Genomic DNA, 12,461 nt, shown 5'->3' with positions numbered 1-12,461 from the left:
ATAACTCATGCCAAAGACAGTTATTGAAAATTGAAGAGATTTGATCTCAACATATATCTATGCATGCAATTGTTGCCATCAATACAGAAAATCTTTGCAAGTATATCAGAAACATACAGAAAATTTGTAGAAATGGTTTGATGATCTGAAGCAATTTACAAATGCATAAAGTTTTTCTATCATGGTGGTTGTATATAGGAAGATGGCAGATAGTGTTGGAAAAGAGGGTAAACTATTTCTATGACATGCTTAAAGCCTTAAAGATCTATGTCCTAGCCTATCATATCTTGGACAATTTTCTTGCACTGCATGCAACGAATTCCAATTAGAAAGTAGAATAAAGCTATGTGAATTATAGAAGATAGTATATTATTTAAATCTTGGGAGCAAATGAGTAAGAACCCTTTGCGTCTGATGCTAGCAAGGTAAGCTAGAGATCCAAATCCAATGCCACATCTATTGCCTTCCCTACAAAGGTCAAACAATGTGTCATTACCAACCAATGCCTGCAGGAAATTTTTTTTTTTTTCTAGTTTCTGTTTCTCTGTCTGCTGCCATGATCATATCAGACAAGCTACCAACTGTTGTGTTAGATTTCAGTCATCTTTCAGCATTGCTTCATATCTGGTCCCATGCCTTTGCAGAAGACTCTTGTATTAGTATTTGATGTGTTATGGTTGAGATCCTTCAAGTTTAGCATTATTTACAGTGTACATAGAGGCAGTTTGGGCAGTTGATTACTATTGACTATGCCTTGCTTATATATACTTGTATCAGAGATGATATTATTGAGCCTGTGTTCTTGTTTTACGGTTTTGTTTCGAGTGTGTGCTCATATTGCAAGAAAACACTCTCCCTCTCTTCATTAGCTTTGCTGTCATTCTCTGCAGTTTTTGGTTCTGACTTTTTCTGTTGTCTGCAGCTGCCGATCCAACACAACCTCTCAAAGATTAAAACCATACTAGAATAGCTCAAGAACATGGTTACCTACTTTCCATGCCTTGTTTATATATACTTGCATCATGAGCAGATACTCTTTTTCATTTTAGTTTATTGTATTTTGTTCAGTTGTTTCCCTGATTTGACACACAACAGCATGGTCTGTCCATGGGGGTTGAATGGTATGGTGCCTCTTTCAATTGCAATTCGATCAAAATTTCCTCCACAAGTTGCTGATAGATAACGCTGATGTAACATGGAAAACTTACTCCAAGAATTACTATTTACTGCTGCAGAAAAACTTGACCAAAACCTAAACGTGAATGGTAACAAATAAGCCTTTAAATTAATAGAATAGAAGCAAGTTGGGGTCATAAGGTAATGCTATTATTTACATATCACAACTAATTATTGGGAATTCATTGTCTGTTATTTACAATGTCAACATATGAAAAACCCAAAACATAGTATCCACAATTCCTCTTCACAGTCAAGCCCCCCTTTGCCTCTTGTTTACATTGCCACCCATAGTATTAACATTGTTAATCAGCCTCTGGAGAATAAAAAGAATATCTGCACACCTGGAAATAGGAAAAGAAAGGCAAAATTTCAGTTCAAAAATCATAACACAGACATCTTATTATCAAATTAATTTGACTGGAAGCATAACTAGAATAAAACATCAAGAAGGGATTGGCATATCAATTCAATATTTAGCTGAAGGAATACCTAAAGACTGCTTTGTCTAAAATGCCTTAAAACTAATGGGGACAGTTTACACCATGTTCAAGCAAGTTAGTTTATAATCTAAATAACCATTTGGCACAATGACAAAGACATTCAGATGTCCCACGTCCATGTACATACCTTTAGTTCACAAGGCATGGCACAGGCTGATTGAGCCATTATATTTAACAATAAGGAAAGAAATGGCATCTTAAACAATGAGTGAAAACACAAGTTGCCAAAGTTAGGTAGACGGCATCATATTGTCTATTCATACAAGGAATAACGAACATCCCAGTGTGGGTAAAACATGTGAAGTTTTTTAATTTTTTTTGAACAGCAAAATGTGAAGTTTAAATTAGGTATGTATCACTTTGAGGCATATCCAAGCTCGTGAACATGAAAAGTTTGGACACATTAATACTAACATTCAACTTATAATTTAAACTGGAAATAAAACCATTACCTCTAATCAAACATATCACCTTCATCTTCAAAATGATTCTCCATCTTGAGGCCTTCACTGTTACTATTTACAAACTTGAGTTGAGCTTCCATTTTTAAGCTCTCTCTATTATTTACAATCTCAAGCCGAGTTTTTATTTTAGAGCTGTCACTGTTATTTACAAAGCCCTTGGTTTCTATAGGCATCTGAGGACCATTCAAACTAGTTTCTTCAATGCCATTGAGAAGTTCAGTAAATGCAGCACCATGTTCATTCATGGAGTCAAGAGAGCCAGAGCTACCTCTACGTGAAACCTGCCCATTTTCAGACAGCCCAGACCTCTGATGCAGCAGGCGTCCATTACTATTGCTATCTACAGTTGGAATCCTGTAAAAACCAGACAGTAAGAATAATCCTTGAATGTCAACATAAGCAAATCCAATAGTTGCATGAAACGCCATTCAGTTAAGACCATGGAAAAACAAGGGCTAAAGAAACCAAAAGAATGATACTGATTAAGCAATTGGCAAAACATATAGATCCTATACCCTATAAATTAACTACTCCTTCACTTAGATGTAAGAAGCATCCTTTCAAAAATGATACTATGAACCAAAAAAACTCAAATATCTAGACTTCTTAAATTGCAGATAAAAACAGAATTGACATGCATCCTTTGAAACAGTAAAATAAGTGGACATAAATAGCACTCAGCAAACCTTGCTTGCTGGAATTTAGGAGTTTGAAGATAGTCAAAAACTGGAACTAAGTCTTTCGATCGTGCTTCAATCATGCGAGTTGGGAGCCTTTCAATTTCTATTTCCCCTCCAAAAGCATTTTCTTCGGCCATTTTGATGCCATCCATCACCATTGATTGGAAGTATATCTGGAAAGATATAGAACAAGAAAAAAGTTAAATTTCTTCAAATAAAAAAAACCCAGTACTCCAGGTGCAATGGCCAGACTTACAAAACAGGGGATAATTCTCCCCCTTCTCTCAACAACCTCCTTCACAACACCCACACGTGCACAAACACACATAGAATCCCAAGTGAAGGTGAGATTTGATCCAAGTCCTTAGCACAACCACCACAGGACTTTACCAACTAAGCTAGCTGGCACCTTCAAGCATAAGCATATCTCCAAAAACAAACATCTAAGAAACTTCTAAACACAGAGTAATACCTCTGGTTTTGCCCACAATGGCATTCGAGCTTGATGCATCTGCAGTTCAGCTTCTGAAATATACAAATTATGTTTTTCCTCAGGGTTGGGATTTGCTTTGTCGACAATATCAGTAGGCTCAAGGTATGTTCTTCCCTCTTTGATTTCTTCAGGATATACTTTACTGTTGTCTGATGTTCCATTCTCACCATATATGTCTACATTATCTTCTCGCTCCCTTCGAATGTGTTTCTGACATATATTCCACTTCTGGATTGCCTCAACTACTAATCTTCCATCAGATTCTGCAGTTGGCTCATAAGCTGTGCTTAATCCAGAAACAAAAGGTGTTGAATCACGGTCAGCTGATATTCGTAAAACATACTGTATCATACATCCAGAAGGAGAGAAAACCAGAAGGTGGTATTTTGTCTTCAAAGAGCTGCTCTCAGCAAACAAAAAATTATTGCCTTTGCAGTTATGGAAAGACGAAGCAATGGCCCCCGAAAGGGAACCCATCCTGCCAGTTGCAGCTGCTGCAGCGCCACTTACAGTGCCTCTCCAACCATTACTTCCGTTCCTTATTCTGCTAACAACAGAAAGTGTCAATGGGGGCCCAGATGCACAAAGGTTCGTTTGAGTAGGTGCTTGCACTCCTAAATTAGGAGGCCAACGAACTTGTGGCTTAGTCAGAACACCCAAACCGTTATGTTTGGAGGCAAAAACAGCATCACCAGACTGAAAATTTACAGATCCTCCCATCGGATTGATAGCAAATAGATGGCTTGTCCCTCTCGAAGAACTAATCATAATCCAATTGCTATCATCACTGAAACTAACATCCTGTATTACCTGAAAACTCAAAAGAAAGAAAAAAGATTAAGAAAAGGCTCATGTTGCTAACAACAGCATTTGTAAGAATTATATAGAACAGTAGTGCTGGTCTTACAGCATTTGTAAAACCACGCTGCAGCCTGTAGAGATGTGCATATGATGATGATGCATCACATACAGAAGAGCTTCCTTGAAGTGCAGGCATAATCTTGAAAACATTAATGTTATGACCCTGAACTGAAGCTGTCACAAGAAGGGTCCCACTAGGATCAAAGCATAATGCTGAAATAGGACTCTTGTGTGCCCTAAACTGAGCAATAACAGCTTTACTGACAATATCTCTGACAATGACCTGATAAACCCAGGGAAAATAATAAGAAGTGATAACCAAAAACAGGTTTATCTTGTATCCCTTTGCTTATAATGGCACATGAGAGTACAACTGAAAAGCCACTTTGTAATATGTGCTTAATATCAGAAAAAGCAGCCTCCGATTAAAAGAAATTTAATACATAAGATATTGAACAAAGAACGTGAAATTAAAGACTATATATATACATATTTATATATATATGTGTGTGTGTGTGTGTGTACACACACATATATATATGGCCAAATGTGAAAAAGAGAAAGGAAAAAGGGAGCTTGAAAAATACTAGTCTAGTTGCAGGTGTAATCAAACAGAAGAGGAATAATGCATACCATTCCAATGTTATCAGCATCTGGTAGATGACCATTAACAATCCCATTAGCTTTCGAGCCAGGACTTCCTGATTGCAGGGAATTGTAGGAATCAGGCAGGTATCTGGACAGTTTCTTATATCCAATGTCTCCTAAGGTCACAATCCCAGCAGCAAGTTGCTTGCTTGATTCTTTTGCATAGTGTGCAACTAGGCTCCCATTTGAAGAAAACCCAGAGAAACTTGCAGAAGGTGTAAGATGTTGCGGACTGACACGTCCACAATTGGAAGCTACAACTGGACTTCCACTATAAGCCAGCCACCTAGGACCAACTGCAAGAGGTCCATAACCTATACCTCCGGAACTAGGGCAGCCAGTGACTATAGGATTTGTAAGAAGGGTATATTCCATCTCTAATGTTGTGGCATCATAACAATGTATCTGCAAGATATAAACTTAGTCCTCAAACTGTGACTAGATGTAAGGGTGCTCAAAAGTAGATGCATATAAGATAACATACCTGAGCTGCTTGAACTATAGCAACAATCCGAGAACTGCACCTTATGCAATAAACCACTGATCTAAACTTTAGCTTACGTACATAAGATTGAGATCGCAAGGAATAAAACTGGACAATAGCAGGCACAAGGCTACCATTCCCTGAATCATGGTTGTGTCGAATGCTTCCATTGCCTGGACCATCCTGACTGTGATTACCCCCAGAGATGAACCCATCAGCACAAACTACCAGAAGGGGACGGCTGTCTACAAACTTGTCCCCTGATCTCTTAGAAGCTACTGGTTTCGGTAGCATTTGCATAAATGAAACAGGACCATCACGTCTTGATACCAAGTCACGGACATTATCTGCTTCTTCAACATCCCAAACCTGGAAACCAGACCGATAGCCAAGCAGAAGAACTTGTCGAATGACATCTCCCTCACCTTCTAACTTGTCAAAGCCAGCCCAATGCACCTTTACCTCATAAAATTTAACAGAGGAATATGATATTAGCCATATTTTCTCTATGCTCTTAACTTATAGGATTAACCTCAAAGTGTATGTTATACATGCATCAATTATTAACTGGGCAAAGGATGTATAGCTTGTAGCAATTGACAGGAAAAACAAAATCCAAAATACTCCAATATCACTTTGGATTGGATCTCAGAAAATTCAACCCTTATTACCTAAATCAAATTAAAGCAAACACATTATCTCCTGCAATTCCATCCTAAACTCCAATATTCTTTACCAAGTTCTCTATATTAATCTATGTAAGAGAATAAAACCTCTAACTAATTCTAACCCCATAAAGCATTCAACTATCAAGCCTTCAAATGTACTCTGTTGCAGCCTACTCCAGATCTGATTTTTTAACAACTAAAAACTACTCTTTGATACCAATCATTAAAGACAAGAGTGCAATCATTCAAAAATGTCATCAACTACTGATCCAAACAACAAAACTCTCCGAATTAGCTGACTGTCAGGTCAACACTAACACATGGTAAGCCCTCTTATAAAACAAATAAAGTAGAAGCTCAAAGAATCAGCCAAAATGCCAATAGACCACATGCGAAAAGATTAACTTTCATGACAATAATAGGTTGAGAAGTTTCAAGGTGTGAAACAAACAAACACGTGAACCAACAGCCAACTAAAATTTCCAACCATTCATATCTACAACTTTTGGAGCTATGGTGCTTAACAGAACCATAAAGCTTGGAAACACTCACATATTTCTTAATTATAACTATTATCTAAAGAAATGCACTGTCAAACTACAGATTTAAATCCACTCATAGTCAGCCTGATTGACAAGTGGCTTCTAATGTAAACAGTAAATTATTCTAGAAAAATCCACCAGATCTTACTTATAGTTGATTTTTTGTGTAGATAGAAAGCCAAATTATTTAATTTCCAAAATTGCTAAATCACCTAAGGAGATTATATAAATCATGAAATCACATACTTATAACAGTGCAACACCTTAAATACACAATATCATGGCAAGTCTAATCCCATGCCAAAGTATAGAAAATAATTACAGTGGTATGATGGATTGAGCTTCTACACTATGTCAAAACTCAAAACATATATAAAATGTCAAATGGGAATCAGGGATTCCCAATAGCTCTCCTCTGGAACCCAAACCAGAGCAGCATCGATTTATCGTATTATACAACATCGAACTCTTAACCTCATATAGAAAAAGAGCTTATTATATAAGAAACTATACTTAAAGTCCTCAAAAAAAAAATTAAAGCAAACAATTGTATCAAAAGAAGCTTGCCAATTCTACAACAAACTCAACATGGTCATAATTATAATCCATTTAAATAAAAAAAAAAAACAAATTGACCTGAAAGAAGCTTTCCAATTCTATAACAAACTCAACATGGGCATGCTAAAAGTCTCCAATATGAAAAAGGCCAAATTGAACTCAAAAGAAGCTGACGTTTTCTTCTTACGAAAATTTAAACCCCCTAAAATATTCCAATTCTATAGGAAAACTAAAGTAGGCACACTGATAATACTCGAAGAAACTTCAAAAAAAAAAAAACCCAAGATTGAACTCAAATAAGCTTTCCAATTCTATAACATATTCCACACGGACAACTAAAAAAAAATTCTCAAAAACCATCATCGTTTCTTACCTGATCACACCCAGAATCATCTTCCCTATCCACAATCGACGATGCCACGGAAACCGCCGACCGTGCCACGTTCGAAGCACCGGAAGAAACGATCCTCAAGTAACTGGAGATGGCACGAAATGAACTCCGAGCTGACCTCGAAACGACACCCCCACCTTGCATTTTAGATTGCCCTTGCCCATCTCCACTATTCCTCATAATCTCAAACACCCAATTAAGCAAACCCAAAATCGAAACTACCCAGATAATCAAAATTCTTTCTGATAATTCCCCAATTTCTCCTTTTATCATAAGCCCAAAGGCTGTTCCTACTCAAAATCTCATAAAAAATTCTTAAGCCTCTTTTTTTTGCGGGTTTTGCTGAAAAAAAAGGGGGGGGAAATTAAGAGGAAATTATGAATACCCAGAACGAAAGAGCCTTCTAATTGAAAAAATTTTCAGGTTACAAGTGTTTCCATTTCAAAAAACACAAGAGAATTCTTTTCCCAAAAATAAACAAACTTCGAATCGAAACAAAACAAAAAAAAAACCGCTTTGATTTTGATTCTGGTTGTTTACAAAAAACCCAAAAAAAATTATTTATTTTATCAAATATAGCACAAATTAAAAATTTAAGCTTTTGATTGGAATTAAACGAAAAAATTAACAAATATTACACAGAAAATAAAGAAAAAAAATTTTTTGTTTCGGAAATTGAATTAATTTTTGAACAAATTAAAATGAGAAAAAAATAGAAAAAAAAAAAGATAATGATTGCTAGAGTGTGGTTTTTAGGGTTTTTGGAACGAAAATTTAGGGAACGACCTGATGAGAGAGAGAGATAAAGAGAACGAGAAAAACATGAAAGATTTGAGAGAGAGAGAGAGATTGGATAATGAACAAATGAAGTTGTATTTTTATTTTCCTTTTTTAATCTTTTTTCCTTAAGTTTTTCTTATTATTTTAATTTTAATTAATTAATAAAATTAAAGAGCAAAAGACTTTCTCTCTTTTGCTTTGGCTATTGGAATTCCTCTCCTCTCTTCAAACCTCCTTCACCTTTTCCTTCTCTTTATATAATTAAAGATGTGAACATAAATATCCATATTAATAAAGCAATTATTATTTTTATGTCACAATTGATTTAGGATAATCAATATAACATGCAAAATAATTATAATTTTTATTTTTTTATTAACTCTCAAGATTTTCTTATTAAAATTTTTGCATGTCAATTACTCAATTTTAATATATAATTGTTATACATTGTTAGTACATCAAATATAAATTTAAAAATAATTTTATATAAGTAATAAATTATTAATATTTAAAAAATATTAAAAAATATTAAAAAATAAAATAATTATCATGATTGGATGCCTAAGATTTAATGGATTTGATCACATCAAAAACTTTGTGACGGTCAAGGCGTGCATTTTACATAAAAATTAAATTTAATGAACTTGGTCACCATCATAAATATATTTTATGAGACATGCATAAATTTTATTACTTAAACACATTCAATGTACAAATAATTATTACTCATAACATTTTTACCAAAACAATTTTTTTAATAAAAACTTTTTATTTAAGCATAATACTTAAAAACTCATAAATTTAAATAAATTATTTTTTATTATATTCAATCAAATTTTTATATTTTTATTTTTAATTAAATAAATATTTATAACTAATAAAAATTTATCATTTTGGATCACATAATATTAATATATTATATATATTACAAAATATAATTTTTACTTTTCATATCAACATCATTTTATAGTTAGACAGATATGAAAATAACAAAAAAATATTTGACTAGTGATAATTAATTAATAGCTAATCATCAAAATTTATTTAATTGAAAATAAAAATATAATATAATTGAAAGCAATATATAAGAATAAATATTTATGTTAATTTTAATGAATAGTTAAAGAATTTTTTAAATTATTATGTCTTTTTCTTCATTTATTTCTTAAACCACCGTCGCGAGTAGATAAATCGGCGTTACTCGCTATTACAACCGTCTCTTTTTGGACACGTGCTGCTAATTTGAGGTGAGTGTGAAGTTTTGAAAGGAACAGCGAGTGGTCGAGCAAAAAGTTTCTTACACGGTTGAACGAATTCTTTGATTCTTTAGAAAAGAAATTGCTGAAATTGGGTTGGAATTGATAGAGTGTTTATGGCAAGTTTTCTTGATTCTCGAGCATATTATATTTTTTTAATCCCTTGGGGTTATTTATATTAATATTTTTTAAAGCCCAAACTTTAGTCTAATTTTCTTTTATGGACCCAATAAATTTAAATAAAATATGCACCTAGATTGTCAAATAATTAGTTGGTTTGACAATTTTTGAGAAATTTCAGAAAAAAAAAGAAAAAATGTTTAAAATTCAATTTCAATTTGGGTCCAAGAGGAACAATTCAATTTCAATTTATAATGCATGAATTTATATCTGACATTATATCAAATAAAAATGTTTAAAAATTTTTAATTTTTAAATTTATTTATTAACAAGATTTACTAATAATTTATAAAATTTATATCAACATTATATCAAATAAAATCTTAATTTAATTACTTAAAACAATTTTAGCTTTAAAACAAATTCCATGTACAACTAGCTACTTTGGTCTGAATAGAATTCCTTCTTTCAATAATTTAAAAATATATTGTTGACAATAAGAGATTAGGAAACTGTAGAATTCCTAAAAAGTGTTGCTTTAGGTGAAGACAGTAAACTATATAAAGGGTGAACACGACTTGGTTTCTTCACCAAGCCAAGGGAATCAAACAATTCTCTTCTACAATAATCGAAAGCTCTTGGTTGTTAATTCCCCACTTTCTCCCTTTCTCTTTTGGTTTTCTTTTAAAGAACATGCATTCTATCAAAATCCAACAAGATGATTCCAGTGAAGACTTTATTAGTCAATTACCCGATGAACTTCTTCATCATATTCTATCTTTTTTACCGACAAAAGATATAGTAAGCACTTCTGCATTATCTTCAAGATGGAAGTCCTTGTGGACTTTCTTTACCATTGTTAATTTTGATTTCAATGCATGGAAAGAGAAGCAGAAGGAACGTTCTAGTTTCTTAGATAGGGTTCGGAGAGAGCTCCTCATTCCTGACACTACACGCATACGAAAATTTCATCTACACCCCGATTGTGCCGTCCATTTTTCCCAAATACTAGCATCAATGTCAATAGTATCACAAGTAGTTAACCATAAAGTCGAAGAGCTTGATCTTTCTATTCCATATTACTTGGAATCCAATTTGTTTACCTTGCCTCATTGCCTTTTTACTTCCGAGACATTGATTTCTTTGAAGTTACATATGACTCAGGTTGCCTTAAACAATTTTCCAACCTCCATATTCTTACCCAGGCTTAAAACCTTGTATCTCGATTACATTAAATTCCAGGATGAGCACTCTGCTCAGTTCCTTCTCTCTGCCTGTCCTGTCCTTAAAGAGTTGTATATAGACAACTGTGGGTGGACCGAAACAACAAAAATTACCATTTCTATTCCCACCCTTTTGACATTATCCCTTATTTTCTTCGACGAAAATCCTCCAGATATGTCAATAAAGATTTGTACTCCAAATCTTTTAAACCTTTACTACACAAGTTCTTTGCAAGTCGAACTCATAGCTTGTAACCTATCTTCGGTGATTCGTGCTGAAGTTGATGTTTTCGGTTGGTTGAGTTATGACCAACGAGTTCGAGTTCAGGCTGCTCATCGCACTCTTCGATTATTGAAAGCAATTCGGGGTGTCAAATTTCTTGAACTATCATATGAAACACTTCAGGTATGTGTATATATATGTATACGAATATACATCTTTTACTTAATAATGCAAATTAGACGAACTTTAATTCATTCATTAGTTTCTGATAGCAAAAGTTTTTCTATTTTCTGGCAGGCTATCTCATTTGCAGAAAATTTCCAAGCTAATCATCTTCCTACATTTTATAACTTGACCGATTTGAATGTAAACTTCAACTTTGCTAATCGTGATGGAGCTGCACTGATGCATGTTCTTCAAAAGTCACCAAATCTACGATCTCTACACTTTCCCCAAGGATTTGATGAGGAATATCAGAAGCATGTTATACCGGTTAAGGATAATGCAGAAGAGGTTCGATTCTTAAATATATACTCAAGAATGCTAAGGCTTTGGAGTGGTTTTCAGTCCATTGCTCAGAAGATCTATCAGAAGACCTGGGAAAGAAGGAGGGGATAAACAGTGAGTTGAGGCAGCTCTTTAGCTCATATTGTGTGCATGTGTTCATGTAGAAGTAGTGCTGTGCTATAGGCCATGGTTAAGGGGTTATGTAATTCAAAGTTTCATTTAAACATGTAATTATGACTTGTAAGGTAGAGATTAAACAGAGTTTGTTTCTGTTTTTGTCTTGCTTTTTGAAAAAAACCCAATCCTTCTAACTTGAATTGTCATTCAGACACCTGGGTTTTGACAAGAGACACTTGGGTTTTGACAATAGCTGATGAAGACAACACTTGTGCTTAATCAATACAGTTCGGTGCAGTCGAGGCTCAGCTGGCATTTTAGATATATATATAATTAATATTATGACAGAACACTTTAGTTTTCTTTTGTTAGGTACATTGAATTAACACCTTACAGTTACATGATATGTGACAAAACATTGAAGGTATTTCCCAACTCATACTCTCTTGGTTTCTCAAGTTCAAACTATAGAACATCAACTTTTTATGGTTTAAATTTTTCTTACATGGTATCTTATGATTTCTTCTTTTTTTTTTTTCAATTTTGATTTTTCAGTTACTATCTTATGAATAACTTTTGTTCTTATAAAAAATTAAACTATTAATTTTATTTAATAAAATTATAAAAAAAATACTTTAAAATGTGAATAAATAAATTAATTTTAAATTAAAGATATTTTCGATAATTTCATTAAATAAAATTAATAATATAATTCGTATGAGAATAAAAGTAATTCACCAAATTGTTAATTGAGAAAAGAAAAAACT

The 12,461-nt window shown here is 33.6% G+C and overlaps 2 protein-coding genes across 2 annotated transcripts; one reads left to right on the top strand and one right to left on the bottom strand.

Annotated features, from left to right (window-relative positions):
- LOC18593684 (autophagy-related protein 18f) lies at positions 1,260 to 8,048 on the bottom strand. Its single transcript, XM_018124453.1, has 8 exons — positions 7,451 to 8,048; positions 5,310 to 5,765; positions 4,811 to 5,230; positions 4,224 to 4,460; positions 3,296 to 4,126; positions 2,830 to 2,996; positions 2,132 to 2,497; positions 1,260 to 1,520 (listed from the first exon to the last, which is right to left on the bottom strand). The coding sequence occupies exons 1-7, from the start codon at positions 7,739 to 7,741 to the stop codon at positions 2,134 to 2,136; spliced, it is 2,766 nt and encodes a 921-aa protein (XP_017979942.1). The 5' UTR covers positions 7,742 to 8,048; the 3' UTR covers positions 1,260 to 1,520; positions 2,132 to 2,133.
- LOC18593683 (F-box/LRR-repeat protein At4g14096) lies at positions 10,627 to 12,027 on the top strand. The gene is made up of 2 exons (XM_018124477.1): positions 10,627 to 11,253; positions 11,368 to 12,027. The coding sequence occupies exons 1-2, from the start codon at positions 10,642 to 10,644 to the stop codon at positions 11,686 to 11,688; spliced, it is 933 nt and encodes a 310-aa protein (XP_017979966.1). The 5' UTR covers positions 10,627 to 10,641; the 3' UTR covers positions 11,689 to 12,027.

Source organism: Theobroma cacao, chromosome 7 (genome assembly GCF_000208745.1).
Source record: "Theobroma cacao cultivar B97-61/B2 chromosome 7, Criollo_cocoa_genome_V2, whole genome shotgun sequence".
Lineage (NCBI taxonomy): Eukaryota > Viridiplantae > Streptophyta > Magnoliopsida > Malvales > Malvaceae > Theobroma > Theobroma cacao.
Note: the sequence above shows the minus strand (reverse complement) of the source record. Positions and strands in the feature narration are given on the sequence as shown.